We start from the raw sequence: 22,411 nt of genomic DNA on the forward strand, positions 1-22,411 counted from the left end.
GGTTTCGAGAAACTGGATGAAAGGGGTGTTTTAATTAAGGCCTGGTAAATCCTTCCCCCATAAATCTGACATCTCTTCCACCCCTTTCCCGATTATGGGGAAATACGCTGTATCCAATACTATAAAAGCCCATCCCACTCTGAATTGCCAGAAGGCCAGTGACAGCAATCTTTGGTTATTGACATAAACATATGCACAAAGGAAAAACTTGTGTGGCAGCTCTTGCTGAAAATGGCAAGTAATTCATATATATATTTGAAATACATTAATATTTCTATAATACACATTCAACTAAGGCCTACTCAAAGTGGACCCATTAAAATTAATGGACTTAAATGTCAATGGGACTGTTCCAAGGAATATGGCCAGCAATGGATACAACCCAATGCCTTTTTTTAGTTACCTTGAACAATTATATTAAAACATTAGTTAAGTATTTTCTTCTGATAATGGGAGCGGCATAAAGGACATATGGGTCTTTCTCCCAAGGAGAAGTCTTCAAATGCTTGAACACAAGTACTATGAAACATGTGTGAACAGGAGAGCAGAACGGTCTTGCTGGAGCATGATGGGTAGCTGGCTTGGGCAATTCCGTCCTGCAGGTGAGTGGGGTAGATGAGCGGCATAATGCAAATTGGGCAGTCAACGATGTCTTGCCGGAATGCCTGAAACAAAGAAAATGGTAAGCATAGAAAATACTGAACTGGCTTAATAGCAACACGTTGTATTCATACACAAAAAAGTCCAAAAGAACGTGGGGGAGGGGAATGGCTTTGGAATCATCATTTTTGCAACAGTTCTTAAGCTGATAGAACAGCTGAAACTGGAATTATACTAGACTACACCAACTTTTGCAGCACTAAAGTCTGTCAGTCATTTCTGGTCAAATAAAAAAATACTCAAAATGTTTCACTGATGAAAGATGGAGAAAATATTTAAATGTAGGAAAGAGTTCTAGTGGGTTTGTAGGGTAGGGCAATATCTGGTTTTCAACATCACGATACAGCATCAGCTAAATATCATGATAAAATGTAAGGAAGTAGATTTAATAAAAATAAATAAACTGCCATAGAATATATTTAATATATTTTCAACTTATTTAAGAGTAGTTTAAGTGATTTACTAGTCAAGTTGCATCTGCTTCCCCACTCAGAGGTCTAAGTGGAATCCATGCATGCATAAGCCCAACTTCGACGTTCCTTGGGATTAAGTGTCAATGAATTCAGTAGGGCTTGCTTGTGAGCAGACACTCATTTGCTTGCATTGCTTACAGACACACTCCCCATCATTCTCACATAGTACCCAACCTCCCATTTCAGCATAAGGCAGGCAGCTAAATCTTCTCCCCTCCATCCCCCTCCACAGAAGGGCTCCCCCAAAACCCCCATACTACCAATCTCTCCCTTTTTATTAAAGAGAGGGAGGGAGGGCAAGCAAGCAAAGACTGTCTCCTTTAAATCAATTTTTAAAATCTTCCTTTTTAATATGGAGGAAAGCTATTTAGGGGAAACCAACAACATAAACACCACCAGAAAATAAAAATGAAAACTCTACCCCCTCTTTTTTTCCACCAGTGGGGGGTGAGTGAGAGGGAAGAAAGAAGAGATTTCCAGTTCTTTTTTTACATTCTGTCTACTTTGCTGCTGAATCTTTGATTGTCTAGCCTGGGGGGTGGGGTGGGGGTGTTCCTCCTGGACTGTTAGCAGGCTCTGCATAATTAGCAGACCTTTTGGGCAAGAGCAGGAAGTTAGGCTTAAAGAGTTGGTTTGTGTGTTTGCAAGGGGTTACCAACAGCCAGCCACTCTCCTTATTTCTCAGTGAGGTTGAGTGAGAACAAAGCAGAGAGAGATGGTGTGGAAGATGCTGGTTAAGCTTAAAGAGTTCGCTGGTTTGTGTGAGGGGTTTGGAGGGAGTGAAGAGTGAGAGAGCAAACAAAGCAGGAGAGCTGATGCCTGCAAAGTATCAGCTGAGCTACCCTCTGCTTAGCTGTCAAGTCTCCACCTTTTGTTCTCGGTATATTGCCTTGTTGAAACACTTATCACGATGTCATTTCAATACCAGTATTTGAGATGGCAAATTATTTCACAGCCCTAGTGGGTTGTGACTATTAAGAACGGGTAAAGAATCTCTGGCCCACAAGCCTAATTTCTGCATTTATAAAAGTATTTCTGTACCATCATATAAAATATCATCGTGGTGCTCAACTATAAAATATAAAACACATTTAAAAACAATCCTTAAAGTGACTTGCTAATCAAATTAATCAGCTGCAAATACCTGTAGGCATAATAAGGTCTAAAGTCACAAGCAACGATACCTGTTGAATCTCTGCTGGAAAGTGTGCCATAGCATGGTGGCAGTGACACAAAATACCTAATTTTTAGCAGAGACTGGTTGGGCCTCTGAAACATGGACAGCAACTAACGCATTGGCCTGAATATAAGCCTCACCCCCCCCCCCAATTCTGACCATGAAAAGTTAAAATGTGGCTTAAATTCACGACCTTACAAAAATTGGCTTTTATGATATCGCTGCTGAAATAGACATACGGTAAAACGGAACAGGTGTGAGTGCCCACAGAATTTTAAGGGAGCAGCTTATATTTGGGTATTCTCTCCCCCTCCCTGATTTTTAAAGGTGTGGCTTATATTCGGGTGCAGCTTATATTCAGGCCAATACGGTAACTGCTCCTCGAGATGATATCTCTGATCAAGCTGGGGTATAAGGGTTCAAGAGGTCCTTAAGGTACATTCATGCCTCTGAATTTGGCCCATTCTGAGCGCACATACTTATCTGTCAACTGACCCAATATGATCACAGAGATCTCTTTATTTCCAAGTTATGGTGCTAAGCACTACAACTCTTAAAATCGGAGATTAGCCTGAACTTGTTCCTGGCGTGAAATCTGAATTGCCTGATCATATGATGTAAGATGGATAGCTCTCTCAAAAATGGCCCATGGAGGGTGGGGGAGTTCTGATCAAGCCCTGGCACTGAAAAATGGTTCCCTGAACTTGCTCAATGGGTTAGATCACTAAGATGCCAACAATGAACAGGATGAAGGGTTAATGCAGCAAATCAGGTAACTACGCTTTGTGCTGGACAGGTGGTAGAACTCTAAGGTAGATTATGTTAACGCTTCAAGGACGAGTTGGCATTGGCAACCACAAATAGCTGGCTTTGCTGCCTGAACAGGGCACACTGATAATTCTGTGTGCAGCGGTGTATAGTGGAAGCAGTTTTGGACTTAGATCAGAAAAAGTAGTCCACCACTTTGTTCAATTCCTAAGCTCACAGGTAATGATGCAGAAGTAGCCCAGCCAGCCAATCCTCCCTCATGGGAGTAGCACATGCACATCACTGGAAAAGGGAGGACAAATAATAGGTACAAAAAAGGCTGCTACCAGTCAATTAACACAAAGCACAGGAGGCAGAGTCAGTCTTTTAGCTAGATTGAGGCAATACACATTTTTGTTTCTGAAACCAACCTGCATCTGTATCTTTTCCCATTCAACTTCATCTATGCCTGGGCCCAGCTTCTTGTCTAGCTGCTGAAACACGTTTTGACTTTCAGCTACATTAGAATCAATCTCGGAGAAGAGTTCGTCTATGCGGGTATCATATGAATTCAATAATCGTTGGCAGATCTCTGAAAACTGAACGGTAAGACAAAGATTTTACTCCCATTGTAATAGGTTGCAAGCAGATTTGAAGAGTACCGTATTTTTCACACCATAGGGCGCACCGGACCATAGGGCGCACCCAGTTTTTAGGGGGGGAAATCAAGAAAAAAAATATTTTCCCCCCCCAGCCCCAAAGAGCAGCGTACAGGCTGCACACAACCTCTCCCTGCCAGAGGGGTTGCGCGCAGCTATGGAAGAAGGCAAGGCAGTGAGTGGGATGGATCCCGCTTGCTGTTTTGGCTTCCCCTTTAGCCCCGTGCAGCCTCTGCCTCCTGGGAGAGGCTGCGTGAGGCTAAAGAATCCATAGCCCCGTGCACAAGCCTGCATTTGCTTCATAGGACGCACACACATTTTCCCTCAATTTTTGGAGGGGAAAAACTGCGTCCAATAGAGCGAAAAATACGGTATATGAGGCATCAGTGCCAGGGTTGCCTCCATTGCAGGGAGTTAAGAGACACCCTTATGGCTTAAATAAGGAATCCTATTCCCAATGCACATTACTAGCTTTGTATCTGCTTCTCACCCAGAATGTGGGGCCACAATCCAGAAGGTGCTCTCCAACAGGATTAGGACCCTTTCCCTGTTTTCTACCTAAAACTCCCCCTGGCTATTTGACAGTGAATGAAGCTTCCTAAATATTTTTATTTGTTTATTTTATTTATTTATTCAATTTCTATACTGCCCTTCATCTGAGGATCATAGGGCAGTTTTCTTCCTGTCACTAAGACCAAAGTCAGTGTTTGCAATTAATCTATTTTTATTTATGAAACATCCCAAAGTGTTCAGCAATAAAAACATTTAAGAAAACAATTTCAAATGTGATACTGATGAAAAATCTATAGTTAAAAGGCTTGTTGAAAAAGGAAGATCTTCAACAGACACCAAAAATATAAATTTGTAATGTAAAATAAAATTTGGGGGATCCTAATGTTTTCCTTTCTGGACTGAATAGAGCGTTCCCACGTCTCCTTCACCCCGGCACTTCCCTTCCTGGGGGTTTGGGAACTTTTGGGAATGGTTTGTGATATGGTGTTGTGAGCTGGAAACAGAAGGAGAGGTGGCAGAAATCACCCCTTTCACTTTACATGAATGGACAAGCAACTTAGGATCCAAGCAGTTGCATGTTTTCTTCAAAGGAAAGGTAGTTAATTAATGAATAAAAGGAAAATATCCTGTTAAAAAAACGGGATATCTTTATTTCCCAGAAAAGCTGTTTGGAAAAGAATGCTATATTTAAGAAATTAATTTTGTATCTACTTCGTGACCTCTCTGCCCTTTAACTTGAACATTTTTCAACATAAATATTTTTATCAATATGTAAAGCACCATCAGTCACAAGTTTTAGGCAACGCCCAAGAACAAGATTAAATTAAAGATGCACACAAAAGCATTGAGGTGAACTTTGTCCACCCAAGGGGAACCCTTTTAAAGCAATCCATCTTTATGTCAGCAAATTGCTTACTAATGTGTTGACTTTAAAGTAAAATGAAAAGACTGGAATTTACAGCATATCAATGAATCAGTTGATAAGCTTTTACTGGTTTAAAATCCTCATAGCCTTGCTGCCTGGAGCCACATCAAGTTAGCAACAGAATGTTTGCCATCTCTATGTGATAAAGGAAGTCAAATGGCTAAACAAACTCATGGACCATTATGCTGTTTGGTGAGATTTAAATTAAAATCTTTGGGAAGAAGTCACATGGTGGGGAAGGAGGATACTAGAACAAGCTGCACTGTTTTACAAATAATATACCTAGCTTCTTAAACAATTGTCTGCATTTTTAGCTAAGTTTAAGATAATGCCATGCATTTGAAAAGATTTAATTACAGCAATAAAATATCTTACTTCAATTAGATGACATATACAAGCAGAGTTCTAGATAAGGATCAAAGAAATTCACTACCAAGCACATTGAATTCTAGGCAACACTTCACTCTGTGTATACATTGGTGTTAAAAATTAGCATAGCTTGGTTGCAGTAACCTTTTGCAACCCCTTTGATGTTTATTAGTAAAATATTGAATGGATTAATAAAAAGGCTACTGTGCCACAGTCAGACAAATAAAATACATTCTACTTAGCAGTGACATTTTAAACACAAGGTCTAACTGTAGAATTTCTTTACCAGTACAATACCTGATCCTTCTTTTGTGTGTTACTGCCAAAGGAAGTCAATATATATTTTAATACATTTTACTCAGCCATCTTTTTGTAGCATTTTTAACTGAACTGTGTGGTTCTTTAACTTTTGAAAAGGTAAGACTTCCATGTTAAAATGCTTTTTTGCAATCTAGAAACACCAGTTTTGGAGGATCACAGGGTGACATTACAATCTTATGCATGTTTACTCAAAACTAAGGCCTGCAAGGATTGACTTCTAGGTAAATGTGCAGAGGACTGCAGACTAAGTGCCTTAAGAAACTGATATTTACAGTGCAATCCTATATGTTTACTCAGAATTAAGCCCCACTGATTTGGATGGGACTTACTTCTCATGTAAGTGTATTGGATAGCTTTGAACCTACAGTGATTAATAGCGTGCAGAATCAGCCATAACTTTCACTTGCTAGTAAAATACTACAGTGTTTTTTGTATATATCTAATAGAAATCTGTGTGCATCTTCCTGGGTGCTTGAATTATAAATGATAAAACATATGAATAAACCAAGTTTCTCTTTAACTATGAAAGCCATCTTGTTGTTTCTGCAGGCTATGTTTTTTATCTTCGAAGTTGCTGAATCTATCAGTAGGTACTTGTAGATAAGTAATGTGAGCAACACAGATGATGCTGATAAGGACACATGCTCTTGATTTGTGTCATTCTTTTGGTCCTGCATGAATGTATCCAACAATGGCAACATAATAATAATAATAGTAATAATAATAATAATAATAATTTATTATTTGTACCCCGCCCTTCTGGGCTTCCCCAGCCACTCTAGGCGGCTTCCCAAAAAATATATTAAAATCCTCTAATACATCAAACATTAAAAGCTTCCCTAAACAGGGCTGCCTTCAGATGTCTTCTAAAGTCTGGTAGTAGTTTGTTCTCTTTGACATCTGGTGGGAGGGCGTTCCACAGGGAGGGCGCCACTACCGAGAAGGCCCTCTGCCTGGTTCCCTGTAACTTGGCTTCTCGCAGTGAGGGAACCGCCAGAAGGCCCTCGGCGCTGGACCTCAGTGTCCGGGTAGAACGATGGGGGTGGAGACGTTCCTTTAGGTATACTGGACCGAGGCTGTTTAGGGCTTTAAAGGTCAACACCAATACTTTGAATTGTGCTCAGAAACGTACTGGGAGCCAATGTAGGTATTTTAAGACCGGTGTTATGTGGTATTGGCGGCCGCTCCCAGTTACCAATCTAGCTGTCGCATTCTGGATTAGTTGTAGTTTCCGGGTCACCTTCAAAGGTAGCTCCACGTAGAGCACATTGCAGTAGTCCAAGCGGGAGATAACCAGAGCATGCACCACTCTGGCAAGACAGTCCGCAGGCAGATAGGGTCTCAGCCTGCGTACCAGATGGAGCTGGTAAACAGCTGCCCTGGACACAGATTTAACCTGTGCCTCCATGGACAGCTGCGAGTCCAAAATGACTCCCAGGCTGCGCACCTGGTCGTTCAGGGGCACAGTTACTCCATTCAGGAACTGGGAGGGGCTGGTTGGCAGGAGGCAGTACCTGTGTTTAAATTATTGTATCTTTGCATAAGTAGCAGATATATGAACAAGTCTTGTGTCCCCAAATACAGCCACTTCACTCCTCCACTTTTGTGAGAAAGCAATCATACCAGGAAGTCATCAGTTAACTATTGTTTCTTTATCCATGTTCTATATCACTTTCAAATCAGAAAACTACAGTTAACTGCTTTGGAAAAAGCCAAAATATGAAGCCAACTTCAAAATGCAGCTTGATATCCTAGCTTGCTCTAAAGCCATTAACTATAGATTTTCTGACAGAAAGGAAAATATAATTTACCAATGACTTTCTGGTATGCTTGCTTGTTGACACAAAGAGAGAAGAGCATAAGGGGGCACAAGGCTTGTTCATAGCTTTGAGACATATTGTATAGTGGAAAGGGGGGTTCAAATCCCTTAAATATATAAATATTAAATGTATTAATAATATATAAAGAGCTAAGTTTATTACACCAATTGTCCATGTGACCATTATATCCATACCTAACTGGATAAAGTTCATACTGGTGCAAGCAGCTATGGCCCTATATTTTTCCTTATATTTTTCAGGACCAAGTTGAATGCCCATGAGACCTTGAAGTGTACACATATTAAAAAGTATATTTCACGTGAACAACAAGGCTGGATAACTGTAAAAAGTAGTGTGGAATCTCTGATTCAAAAGTGGAGGGCAGTACATGATTAGGAACAATGGTTTTCCATAAGGAGAACTGAATGTGAATGTGTTCTTTTCTGCAGACAAGGATGACTGGTTATTACTTCCTATCTGTCCATCAAACCTAGCAAGTTGAATGGGCATAGCATTAAGTCCATGAGAAAAGAACTGCTCAAGGACAGTGTGTAGACCACATTGAGGGTATAAAATAGTGTTCTGCATTCTGGTCCTTTTAATAAGACTAGGTATTAGAGCAGGCCTCCCCCCCCCCCAAGAGGCTCATGGATCAACTGCAGTTCCTTCCATGGCTATTTGCAACTTCCTGAGAACTTCCTGGCAATGCAGAGAGAGGAGGAAGAATGTGTACTAGGACTGAGGAAAAAATAGAGACTAAGAAAAACGAATTAAAGAGTTAACAATTACAATGTAACACCGTTAATATAATGATGCTGCCTCTTATATACAAGTCATCTGAGTGGTTTTAGTAGTGTGCCCCTGTGTTAGAAAGAAGCAGCAAGGGTATGGCAACTAAGGAAGAGTTGGTATGGTTGATCAGATTTTTTAAAATAATGAAAACAGAAGAAAATCTGTAGAAGGAAAAGGCAAAGTTTACTTTATGGAGGGTCTGAGGGGCCTGAACACCTATTGCCGTGTTTTTGTTGAAATTAATATGAAGGTTTCCTTGTATGTGAGCTGTGTAGTTCAGTATTTCTCAGCCAGGAGGCATCCCATCTCCAGGGGCGTATGGAGATATTCTGTGTGTGGGTGTATTTCCCAAAAAAATATGTACAATATAAGTAAAAAACTGAACATCATGCAATTTCCATCCATTTGAACATTAAAATAAAATAATTAGGGAAGTTGGGTTTGAAGTTAGTGGTAGGATTTCTGTATTAGCTAAAATGGGGCATCAGTTAAAACAGGTTGAGAAGCACTGCTCTAGATCATGGCCAGCGACTATGATTATGCAAGCTGTGGCTCAGCCAACTCTTCTTTATATTTAGATTTCTACTTTTAATTCCATAAGTGCACATTTTCAAGTTGTACAGATTGCATTTTAAGATTAAGACTGAAGCTTGATTAACATGTTACGTTTTGATGTGATAAAGTCACCTTGAGGTGATTTCCCCATATGAGTTTTGAGAGGCAAATATATTGTTTAAATATGCCCTCACATGGTGAGAGCTAGTAATTACTGTGACACAGTAAAGCATTGAAGCAATTTTTTTAACTAGGTGTGGGAAGATTCAAACCACGCATCTTAGATTGTAACTGATGCAGTAAAGTCAACTCAGAGTGATTTTGCTGCATTGAAAAGCAACATGATTGAAGCTGAAAGGTCAGAAAAGCAGAGAGCATGATGGGTGAGAGGACATGGCTTCTTATTGTCATAATCATTATTTCCTTTTGTTACAATATACATATGCTCTTAATATCTGCAACTACTTTGTGTCTCTAACACTGGAATGACCACTGTTGTTATTCTACATAGAAGCGATATCCATAAAAATAGATAATATGTGAATGATTTTTGGGAACTGAATCATATCATTAGAAGGGCATTGTGGTCTCTTCCAACTCTATGATTCTATGATTCTATGAATATGGTTTATGTATCAAACATGACTTGGTCTAACAATTAATCCTTTGAGAATATAATAAGAAAATTACCCAAAACTACAAAGTGTAAGATTCCCGCAGAACTAAGAATAACTATTTTAAATCATTTGAAAAACATTTTTGTTTTCAGCTATTGAAGTATGAAAGGCATTTGAAATTATTCCACATGGTAGTGTCCCCAACATCTGTGCAGTGGACAGCTACACAAAGTGGAGACCTTTCTTCTCACTATCCCATAGTTAAAAGTCTAAACTAAAACTGAGATTAAATCAGAAGCACTGTGGCTATCCAGCTCTTCCACCATGTACTATATAGGAGAAAAAACAAAAGAACACCTACCTGCAAGTTTGACTAAACATAAAATGCATGCAGAAGAGAATCTCCAGGAAAAAACCAGAGTCATTATATACTTTTTAAACATTATCAAGGTGTATTAGGTTTCTGCTGTATAAAGTATTAACTTATAAATAAATGCTGGACTTGTTTTGTTTTTATAGCACTATAATTTGAGGTTGAGGAATCTGGGGAACATTGTGAAGAATTAAAAAATGCTACACATACCTTTTCTTCAAAGAATTTTTTTCTTAATTTGGCATCTTTTGGAGGCACTGTTTTTCTTAGCTTTTTATACCATTTCCTAACAATATGCCCCCGCCAAAAAGCTTGAATTCTGCAGCAAGAAAAGTTACAGATTAAAACACCCAGAATGAAGGCTAGAAATAGGGCTTTGCAAGCTTTGGTGGCTCCTATCTTGGGACTAACAAATAGGATGAAAAAAGAGCTCATTTCTGTCAGTGGTGGCTACTTTAGAGGAATGGCTCTCTATTAAACGGAGCCAAAACTGCTAAGCAAATTTATGTGGCCACCATGCATCCACTTATGCATTTGCCCCACTTATTGTTTTTCGTCTTCCACCACTACTAGAACAAGACAGGCTCTCCTACAGCAACAAAACATAACCCTTGACTGCGAGCTCCTGACTAGACACTTCCATTTTTTACTATTTCACACCAATTACTGCTACTACAAGTTAGAAAGATTTTCTATAAGTAGAAAATTATGGTCCTTCTTTTATCTTTAAAATCTTGCTAGCAGGTCATTTGGTTTCACATACATCTACCATCAAAAGCAGTGGTATCCAAACTTTTTTCAAAGAGGGCCAGATTTGATGAAGTGAAGGGCCGTGGGGGCCGACCAAAGTTGTTGCGCTTTTTTAGGATTGAAGTTGTTGAGCTTTTTAAATTTCTAGTAGTTTCGTAGTAACTACTGTTCCACTGCACCAGTAGAGGCACTTGCATGAACCACATGGTGGTCTGGAATGAGCCTGGAAAATGATCACACATTTTCTAAGCAAAATCAACCTTAACTTAGTATCTGCCTCAAAGTGAAAATTTGCATAGAAGCTTTGCATCTCTGCTTAAATAAGAGATGATTAAATTGTAAAAATTAAATGTTAACCATTAAAATGTAAATAAAAAAGGTTAAAGTATCATTCTCTAGCTTTGGTATAACATTGCACCCATCACTGTGTAGTGTCTTCAGTGTATGCAGATCTTCCAATAAATGTTTCTCGGTGAAAACAGTTTTGTCATTTGCCAGTCATCCTTACCTTGTAGCACACTTTATTTTAAATAGGCGTGCTCCATCATGAATTACTCGGGTCTGATACTGGATCTTTCTACACATTGGACAGGTCTTTTTACCTGCAAATCTTTCAAAAGCTTTCAGGCATGCCTAGAAAAATAACATTCAGTTTTACCTTTAAATCTGCTTGAAATGTGTTTCCCTCAACACCCCACCATCTTTATACATATGAGTTTGTGGGTACAATTTATGCAAAGCTTGCACAGGAACTAGCAGCAGGGGACAGTGAATGTACATGATGCTAAAATTCTGGAAATGTGTTATTTCAAAGTAATGGAATTGGAATGCGGAGAGGAGTTTCTACAATTCCTGATCTGTTTCTGTTCTTCCTATACTTCCATGTTGTCTAGGCACTTTTTGCCATCCTTATTAGAGCACTACTCAGACTGCCAATTCCAGATTTACTTTAATAAACAGTGTTGGCTCTTTAAAGAGGAATATCAGAATATTAATAAAATAGTATATGTAATAAAATAAAATAACTGTGAAGCAGCTAGAGTAAATAAAGAGCCATGCATAGTTAAATGTTGCAAATTGTTTATTCTTATACATAGTTAAATCTTGCACATTGTTGATTCTGATACACTTAAATGGAATGCAACACTAGGTCCACTGACATAACTAGAACCTCAAGAGTGCATAACTACATGCAATTGTGGTACGTTTGCCTTTATATATATGAATGATAACATTTCACAAAAAGATAAAGGACGCTGATCCATCTCGCATGTAAAGCTAAGCCAAACCATGGCTTAGTGTGCTCTCTTGGAGATCACAATTACTTTGTTCATTCTTCAATCCTACCATGGAGAACTAAGCCATGGTTTAATTCAGCACATCATCTGAACCTGGGCAAGCTATGCTCTGTAAACCAAGATAGGTTCATGATTTACAACATGCCATTGTTGTGCTGAGGAGACAAATCATGAGTCTGGGTTTTGGCAACACACTAGGTTGAACTGCAGCTAAGCTTACAGCAGCAGCAGCAGCAGCAGGAACAGAGGAGGAGCAAAACAGCCAGAATTTTTTCTCCAGGAGTTCATGTATTCCTGCTAAACCATGGCTTGGCTTAGTGTTACAAGAAAGAGCAACTATCTCAAAACAGTTTATCCTCAAATTATTTCAACTTGTGAATCTTAGAAACAAAAGCCTGACTTCAACACTTTAAATTCACATTAGTTCTACAATGTACAAGACTGTTTTGATGCACATTTCACTTTTAATAAACGTAGGGTTTACTTACTTTGTGAAACACATGAGAACATGACAGCAGCACCTGTTAGGAGAGAATAAAAACATATTGTGAAACTTAAAAATTCAAAAAATATATACTACTCTTGGTATAACTAGTGAAAATTGCCAATGGCATGTCAGATAAATAGCTTTCATTGAAGAAATAGAATATTTAGGGCTCAATCACAATTTGTAATTCTTTATCTAGCAAAATTTACATTAACCATTTGGGGAATTGGCTAGAATAACAATCTGCAACTTCAGATCAAGAACAAAAAGTTGCAGTAACTACTTTGAAAAATTGTTTCCTAACCTATATTGGCTTTCCCTTTCTTAAAAGCGTGATTGCAAGCAATTAAGAAATTCTACCTTAGTACAATCGAAATTCCTAAAAATGATCATGAACTCTGCTCAGGAAATGGTGTGGTGGTGATAATATTAAAAACTTATTATTATTATTGACTATAATAAATAAACTTAAGGATCTTCTTCTAAAGTTTTTCAACTCCTGTGGCCTGCTTCTCTCCCCCCTCCCGGTTTACAAAAATGGTGCAACTTTGAGCTATTTCACAAGGCCTAGACCTGAGTAATTTATAGTAGCTACACAAGGTACTCTGTATTAAAAAGCATGTTCCAGCTCTTTGTTGACAGAAGACTTCTTGGGGAAGAGGAATTCAATGATTGCTCAGGAGTAGCAAACTATTCCATTCTCTCAGAAACGTGGGGAAGTGATCCAACTTTCCCTATGCCCAAATTCAGCATACATTCTATCAACACACATTGATACAAAAAGACCCTGTGCAGTGGCAAAATGATATAATTTAAGTTTTGCTATCCTCTCCCAGTGCTTTGACAGTGATTCCAGTCCATATTTCAACATATTCATAGGATAGCTGACTTAATGCTAAGACAGACAAAATACCTGTGGCTGAAGTGCAAATTCTTCTCTGCATATGGCGCAAGGTTGAACTGAATCTCCTTGTTTTATGGATCGTTGTTTCACATGCTCCCATTCCTCAATGGTTAGTGGCATGGCAGGCGGTTCCACCAACCCAAGTTGCTGAGCTATAGACACAAAGTCCAAAATATGGTAATGACATTGACACACATTAAAGCTTTTTCCTCATGGAAGCTTTCCTCCTTCTGTGTACACAAACATACATCCATATACCATGCCAGCACAGGTTTGAAAATAATGGCTTTGATGAAAGTAACAGAATAATAGGCAATCAGTGAATTAAACTTTATTTGTCCCTTTTAAAAATGGAATTCTGTTGGACAGCGTTCTTTCAGACAGTGTGAAGGCTGGCTTTAGTCCCACAAGAAACCACTAAAAATTAATGCTTTGTGCATGTGCACATATTAAATTTATTACTAATCTGAATATTAAAATCTACATTTAAATGAAAAATTAATTGATTTGTTTTATGAACACTTATTCAGAGTGGCAGATGTGCCATCTGAAAGCAGCACTATAGTTTTTTCAGGCAAGCAAAACAACTCTTCAACTGAAGTTACTGAGAGAATATGTGCAGTGCAGGGTGCCAAAAACAAAATCCTGAATCAAAAATAGATGGTCAGAACATCTTAGTTTGTAGACTTCAGATCCCATCCCTGTATGTATATTTGTATTTACCTACAATAGCACGGAAACCATTCTATGTTATGACTCACAGAAAGTGCATTGAACAATTAAACAAATGCAGACTGATCAACTGATTGTAAATTTCTTGGAACTTGAAGGCTTATTTGTTTGAACCAGCAGAAGGTGTGATTCACCCTTCCACCTAGTATCTTGGTCATCAAGCCAGTTCAATGAAGTGTTCTTTGAAGGCAGTTATTAATCCTTTTTGCAGTTCTGAAAGATGTAGCAGGCTTTAATGTTTCTGAGAAATCCTTTGTCATATATGAATTGACTTTCCTCGTATATTGCACAATAGTGGCAGCAAGCCCAGTTTGGGCCTATACAGTATGACTGCGCCAGAGATTTGTGTGCATGTCCAATCTGGATCCCTCCCAATTCTGATGGCTTTTTATTTGCATGGGCATTTGCTATGCAGCTTAAAGGTGGGGTGCAAGTGCTTTAAATACACAAACAAATGTAAGATGCTTTTTAAAAAATGCAGTTGAGATATTAGCAGAAAGAAAGCTGCAGAAGAGGTCCAAGATGTAGGATGATGTACGGAAACCAAGATCTTAACAATTTTTGGCAGGGTTGAACTATGAAGTCCCTTTGCCCAGAGAGTTATGTGATTGCATACCTACATATCTTAATGAGCTTCCAGTTGCAGACTTCTAAACATACCTGTAAGTATCTAATGTACTTGCAGGATTAGAGTGTTAAACCTCTGGAAATGCTTGAGTCACATTTTTTAAGTGCCGGGGGAAGGGATTGAAAGGGAAAGAAAGGCTAAATGCTTTTCTATTATTGGGTTAATAAGAGTGTGCTAGAAACTTTAGGAGTCAGGAAAGTGTAGACATTTGAGCTGGGCAGGCCTTCCTGATTGCCAGATAATATAACATGTTATCTCATGGCAATATTATGTGTTGCCTGTGCAACTCCTGTTTCCTGAGGCAGGATTGTAAGCTTCTGCATCCATGTGTTTTTATTATGAGACACGTCTGCTTCTTGATTTGAAGTGTTTAACTACAGGCATTATTCATGGGTTTGCCCTAAAATCATTATGAAAACATAACTTGTAAAGTTTTGAGCAAGGGGTAGATAAAGGTTAAGTAAAAGTTTTATGCCCAGACTAGTAACTGCCTTTTGAAAAAGCAATAGTTACCCAAGTGCTTATCCCACCTGCAGTAATAATGCAACTCTAGATGGTGCTAATACAGTTTAATTGCACTGTATTTTCAGTTCACTGATATAAATAAAGAACTCTCTTTCAAAAAGTTATTTATTCTGGAAGGATTGTCTTTTGCTATTCTTTATCACAGTGGCAATTTACATATATGGGTGAGGAGGAAACAATACATTCTTTTAAAGACATTGCCCCTTAACCCAAAGCCAGAGCTACTATTTTAAAGGATGAAGTCACACAGTATATTATGCATGCAAGTAAGTAAGTCCTAGCCTTCGTGAGATACCTCTTTGTGTTAGCAAACATAATGAGTGAACACAATTATCAAAGATATAGTCAGCACCTTATGCGGTTTCCCCCCTCAACCACTGTAACTTATTACATTTCAACTGAAGGTAATCATAGCCATATCAATTCACAAATTAGGTTTTCACATCCTTACCAATTATTTTTTTTTACTCTAAGTCTTGAAATGAATTACCCTTGGTCTTTAAAAGTTTCCTTCTACTTATCATATTTAGGACCTCCATGTTCAGAGACAGTATTTTCTCTGAATAGTAGATGCTTAGGCAAACCAGGTCAGGCTATATTTGTGCCCTGCTCATAAGCTTCCAAACAGTGCAGACTACATGGGTCTACTTGTAAGGACAAGTAGGACTCTTCTTCTGCTTTGTTGCAATATGGAAAAAAAATACTTATTATAATTTAATTAATATTCTTTCAAATAACACATTGTAACATAATTTACCTAACGTGAGAGGCTGAGGACAAGGATCAAGAACATACTCCTTTTCTGGATCTTCATTTTTTTGTTGGTGCCTGCTTGTTTTCTTTAGTCCAGTATCAACTACTGCTCTGACTGTCTCCTTCTTCACAGGTTTGTATGAATTCTTTTTACTCTGTGTCTTTGACTTAAAAGGATCTGCTAATGAAAGATTCTGCAGCTGAAGATTATGTAAAATGTGATCTTGTAATGCCACGGCGGTAAGTGCTACAGAGTCTCGTTTGGAGGAACTCCCCTAAATAAAGTTTCATAATTATTATTATAAATTACTTCTGTATGTGTACGTTATGTACTGCATATTAAACAACAAAAGAAATTCAGCCCTTAGCCAATGATGGTTTTTCACTTGACAGAGGCTTTATACTCTTACAACTCCCATGCTTGAAGTCTTACTAATATACAATTACCATAATATGAAACATAAGATTGATGTTTGACACATCCTAACTTTTACTTATATAAAGGCAAAAGAAATCTTTGATTTATCATTTATATTAAATAAAATAGCAGCAATTTTTAAACTTTTAATTACTGAACCCATAATTATTATGTGCAATAAACTCATTATGAACTATAAAAGTTTGACATGCCTAAACATATTTTGTTTCGATGTAATTAAAAACCAAACCTTAGGCTACTCTTGCCTTCCAAAGCAACTACACATTAAAAAACCCCATGTCAGTAGATAATATTCTACATACATCAAATGGGCCTATTTATAATACCTTATTGTAAAAGTTACAATTTTTAGCATGTTTTACAACCATACAATTCATGCACCTTGCTATACTTTGTTTGCATCATGGAACTGGAGGCAATGATGATTTCGTTATCTTCAGTATGGAAGGATGCTTCACTGATCTAAACATTTGATAGAACAGACTGTCAAAACTGTGTCCTAAAACAACAAATACAAACACTAGAGAAGTAATTGGAATGATAACCCAAAATATAATGTGTATGTAGCACAATGGCACATGTTGAAGTTGCTCTATGAGACAGGTGGGGCCAGTCTATTATGCCATGAGTCAGTTTCAGCATCACAGCTGAATGCTATAAAACAGGCATGCCTATTTCTGGTGACATATGTGGTGGACAAAAAGTATTCAGAATATATCAGGAAGAGCTGACCACTCAAAGACTTAAGTGAGCTCTTATAAAATACATTTCTCAGTTCTTCAATTGTTTCAACAGTTTCCATGTCACAGGTTTAACATTATTTTTCATTGTTGCTTGGCCATCCTATATGGTTGACCAAAACCTGAAGCAAGCTGCTTTCTTCTAAAATGTTTCAAATAGTCTACATTTTCTATTACATAAAAAACAATTTATTAACTTAAGATTTCCTTTTGACTTCTTCTTTAATAATATTCAAAGCATGACTGACTAGCTGAGCTACTAGTTCCTTTATTCTTCCACAATATAAAAAGCTTCTTTCTCGGTCATCTTCTGTTTCTAATTGTCTCCCAGTACTACCTCTACACTCACTTATGGTATCTTCTTATTAATCAGAAACCTTGGCCTGCCCATTTGCTAATCTTTGCTGTAACCAAAAATCTTACTTTTTTTTTTTTGCAAATTATCTGTAAATATGCACCACATTACTATCTTAAGGATATAATTCCAAGCATAGTTACTTGAAGTAATTATTACTTTAAATCAACAGGACGTGCTCCAAAGCATGGACAGGACTGAGCAGCAACATTTAATTAGACAAAATCTAGTAAAAGATAATTGCAACTAAATCCCTTTGAAAGCAAAGGGATGTGAGTTTGTTGTAACTAAGCTAAGCATCATTTCTTTTAGGGGGACTTCAGAACAGACTGTTAGTGGATTGTGTGATTGTGTCCATTGTGGTTTTCCCTCTACTGGCACCCAACACCCCATAACACTGTGCTTTATTTATGATTCCTACTTTGATCACCCCCCTCCACTTCTCTTTATATACAACCTCTTAATCGTATGTACATATAAGATGCATTAACAAGAATTCAATTTTATCCTGATTTTTTAAAAGCTTAAGTACAATGCAGCTCTCCTCCAACTGTCACTAAACTGACCAACAAAAATATTGTCTGGCAGGTAACTAGTATTGCATTGTGCACCTGCCAGACTGGCTGGGCCAGGCTATGTTCAGATGAATGCTGGGAAGCCAATGGCCTTCTAAATATTGGTGTACTCTCACTCCCACTATCCTCACTCTAAAAGGCCTATAGTCAGGGAAAATGAGAATTGTAGTCCACAATATCTGTAGGGCAATAGGTTTCCGAGCTGTGCTCTATACTACGTCTACCTGTTCATATTTTTCATCACAGCCCTTTAATCTACATCTTCCTACTAAGCCTAAATAAGTACATCTGAAATGGATGTGTAATCTTCCTTTGCTATAGCAAACTTTGGAATACAGTATGTAACTTCCTTGGTGCAGGGGACTCTTTATTTTACTATGATACCAAATAAAAGTTTGACTTGCTTTTTATAAAACTGATACTTTCTCTGGGTTCCTCACTTGGATACCATAATGCCAGAAGGTTTTGCACACTCCTCCCAAATTTTCCATCTTTTAAAAATTTAAAATTAAATTTAAATGTTTTTACTCACTGATCCCATCGGTCCCCGGCTCTAATACTGTGGTGCTAAAAGGTTTATTTATTTATTTTAAAAACCCAGTCCTCTAGAATCTCTCCATTTAAAAAAAGGTCACTGTGATGCCAATCTGTGTTGTGAACTGTAGCTCTAAATTTGTCCTTTTCAAAATAAATCAAGAATTGGCCCTGTGCATTTTGACACACAGCCTCTGGAGTGCTGACCATGGGTGCAAAAGGTTATCCACCCCTGGTTTAACAGCTGGTTGTTTTAAATCAGGGCTCCCTCTGGTTGTTGTTAGAATTCAACGCCAACCAACTTTCAAAAAATAATGTTTTTACTGATCATTCTCACAGGTCCCTTGCTGTGATTCCAAAACGTGAGTCTCACCCCTGATTTGTTATCTCATCATTTTTAATCTCTAGGTGTAGTTGGACACCACCTCAGCTAATGGCGAGGGGAGTTGCAATGCCCTTATAAAATGTGTTTTTTTGGGAGGGGGGCCTAAACTGGCTTGGTTTTTATTTTTATTATGTATTTTGTGGTTTTATATCTTGATTTTATTCTGTGAACTGCCCCAAGACCCACAGGTAAAGGGTGGTATATAAATTCAATAAATAAAAATAGAGGGCTACATATTTTCGCATCCCAATTTAAAATTATTGTAAAGCACTCTGAGCATGAATCGCATAGCATAAATGAAACAGAAAAACTTTACAAAGAGTCCAGTGGTGTCATAGGAGCAAACTCCTAGGGGTTGAGGGCCCTTTGCCCCCCCCCCCATAAATTGAGGGGCCCCTCCCCCTCCCAAAGTTGATGGGCATTGCCTTTCGAATGGTTTGTGCATGCATCGTGTCAAGTGATCAAATATGCAGGGCAGGGCTTAACTGCCCCCCCCGCAATACTGTATTTTATTCAAGTTGGCACCCCTGAGCTGTTAGTTAAGAGCATGGGTAGGCAAACTAAGGGGCCGAATCCAGCCAAACTGCCTTCTTGATCCGGCCCACGGTCAGTCCAGGAATCAGCATGTTTTTACATGAGTAGAATGTGTCCTTTTATTTAAAATGCATCTCTGGGTTATTTGTGGGGCATAGGAATTTGTTCAACCCCCCCTTCAAAATATAGTCCGGCCCGCCACAAGGTCTGAGGGACAGTGGACCGGCCCCCTGCTGAAAAAGTTCGCTGACCCCTGGTTAAGAGTGTCCAATCAGGGCAAGGGAGACTGCTTCAAACTTCCACCATCGGCCAAGCAGCTCACGGATGGTGACCAATCTGCCGAAATTACCTCACAGGCTTTTCGTTAGGATAGCGGGGAAAGAGGACGGCGTGCGCTGCTTGAAGCACCTTGGAAGAAAGGCGAGATGTTGGTTTTATTTCATTTAACGAATTTTTACCCCGCTCTTCAGAAAAGGGTGGAGGGAAGGCTCCAGAGCGGCTTACAAACGGCTAAAGAAAAGTCCCTGCCCTCAAGACTTTTGCTACATAAAAAGGAAAAGGGTTAAGAGGGAGGAGGAAACCAGAAAACTCTTGGATATGAATGATGTAATAAACAGATTAACAGTATTTGCCCCCGCTCCGGATTTCCCCCCTCAGCTTGCCTGCCTCCCGCGACGTTTCTCTCCCTCGCCCCTCCAACACACCGACCTGGTCAACCGCTCTTTTCCCCCCCCTCAGGCTCGGCCACGCGCCGGTTGCTAAGCGACCAGGCTCGCCCAAACAGACAGTGTGCCCGCGCGCGTGTGTTTTAGCGAAGAGCGCGGCGCGCGCGCGCGCCCACCGGCGACGGAGACGGTTGAGCGCGAGCGAGCGAGTTTCGTTGTGATTGGAGGTTTCAGCGCGCGCGCGCGAGAGAGAGAGAGAGAGACTGAACGGACGTCTGCGGCGCGCGGGAGAAGACGCAAAGCGGCGAGGAAGAGGGAAGGCGCAGGCGCGTACGCACCTCTGGCGGTGGGCGGCTCAGGTGGATCCGGCGCGTGGTTTACACTGAACGCTGCTGCTGCTGATTTTGTGAGGAGACCGCAGTAGAACGTGTTTCGCTTGGAGACCCCTCATTCTCCTAGTTAGGAGTAGCCAGTAGTGAGCACCTGCTTTGTAGACGCTCCCTATTTCTGTTTCCTCAGGTTTTTAAAAGTTACCAAAATAAGCATTTTAAGGAACATAGGAATCTGTCTTATACTGAGGCTTGTATGCACGCGCATCCCTCCAGGACCTCGTGGAGAGTCTTTGTTTTTGCTATGTAGTTTACCCACAGTCGAGAGGTATAACATATATTTTTTTGCCCCTGAAAAGCGCCTCTTGGAAAACTGATTTCATTCCGAAAATAAAACCTCATTGCAGACTGATTCTGTGTTATTCTGCCGTGGGTCTACACTGACTGGCTGTGACATCCTTCAGGGTTTTCAGCTGGGGTCTCTTGGTTTGAACCTGGGACTTTGTGCATGCAAAGCAGGTCCCCTGCCATTGAGTTATGGCACGTAAAGGTAAAGGGACCCCTGACCATTAGGTCCAGTCGTGACCGACTCTGGGGTTGCGGCGCTCATCTCGCTTTATTGTCCGAGGGAGCCGGTGTACAGCTTCTGGGTCACGTGGCCAGCATGATGGAAAAGCCATTTACCTTCCCGCCAGAGTGGTACCTATTTATCTACGGTACTTGCACTTTGACATGCTTTCGAACTGCTAGGTTGGCAGGAGCAGGGACTGAGCAACAGGAGCTCACCCCGTTACGGAGATTCGAACCGCCAACCTTCTGATCGGCAAGCCCTAGGCTCTGTGGTTTAACCCACAGCGCCACCTGCGTCCCGGCACTTAAGACAATTTAATTTTACTCTATTTGATTAGGTTGTTCGCTGTGATAATTTGTATGCATTATATTTTCATTATTACTATTTAAAATTGTACTTTTGCTTTCTTACTGTTTTGTTACTTGTCATGAGAACATAGGTTGATGTTGAAAGTATGGGCTATAAATTCAAATCAAACCTTGGTTGCTGCAGTAAGTGACCTGTGCCAAGGAAACAAAAAGCACACAAAGCACGTTATCCAAATGTGTATAGCGGTGTGAAAGAATAAAAATACAGTAACCAAAAGAGAGCATCACACTGGCTATCCCTGCTTTATATTCTTCCCTGCTCATGCACACAATCCCATATATCATTAGTGTGAAGATGTGCCCGTCATATGTTCCCTGGATCAAAGGGAGAGTTGGGTTGTGCTTGCAGGCCACACCCTTTGATACTCCTGGCTTGAGTGGCATGCCTGTGACAACTGAGCGTAGACATGCAACCCTGCTAGCAGACAGATTAGCCGTGTGGCCAGCAATACAACAAGAGGGCCATGGCTGCAATATTGGTATACATGTTGCAGATGGAACTTCAAAGCAGGGTTATTATGAAACTGTTATTTGCCTTATTCCAGGCTTCCTCAAACTCGGCCCTCTAGATGTTTTGAGACTACAATTCCCATCATCCCTGACCACTGGTCCTGCTAGCTAGGGATCCTGGAGGGCCGAGTTTGAGGAAGCCTGCTATTCCTTTATGATTATGGAAACGTGTACAGATCAGCCTCTATTGAAATGAATGAGGAGCAGGAACAGTGTGTCTTGTTTTGCTGTTGGAGGTGTCTTGTTTTGCTGTTGGAGGCCCTGCTGTTGCCATGCCTCCAAGCTTCGGCCATACTGCTTCTGTCACTGGTGGAGAAGCATTGCCGAT

General features: G+C 39.7%; 1 protein-coding gene across 3 annotated transcripts; it reads right to left on the minus strand.

The window, feature by feature from the left end:
- Positions 1–222: 222 nt before the first annotated feature.
- On the minus strand, positions 223–20,436 carry RNF32 (ring finger protein 32). 3 transcript variants are annotated; one of them, XM_082192577.1, is made up of 9 exons: positions 20,303–20,436; positions 16,899–16,979; positions 16,083–16,353; positions 13,450–13,592; positions 12,538–12,570; positions 11,260–11,384; positions 10,212–10,320; positions 3,489–3,656; positions 223–665 (listed from the first exon to the last, which is right to left on the minus strand). In XM_082192577.1, the coding sequence occupies exons 2-9, from the start codon at positions 16,920–16,922 to the stop codon at positions 426–428; spliced, it is 1,113 nt and encodes a 370-aa protein (XP_082048703.1). In that variant the 5' UTR covers positions 16,923–16,979; positions 20,303–20,436; the 3' UTR covers positions 223–425. The 3 variants fall into 3 exon arrangements, with proteins under 3 accessions (XP_082048703.1, XP_082048705.1, XP_082048704.1); XM_082192579.1 differs by having other exon boundaries at positions 20,349–20,433; XM_082192578.1 differs by lacking the exon at positions 20,303–20,436 and adding an exon at positions 19,990–20,275.
- Positions 20,437–22,411: the final 1,975 nt, after the last annotated feature.

Source organism: Podarcis vaucheri (genome assembly GCF_965113315.1).
Source record: "Podarcis vaucheri genome assembly, chromosome: 12".
NCBI classification, from domain to species: Eukaryota; Metazoa; Chordata; class Lepidosauria; order Squamata; family Lacertidae; genus Podarcis; species Podarcis vaucheri.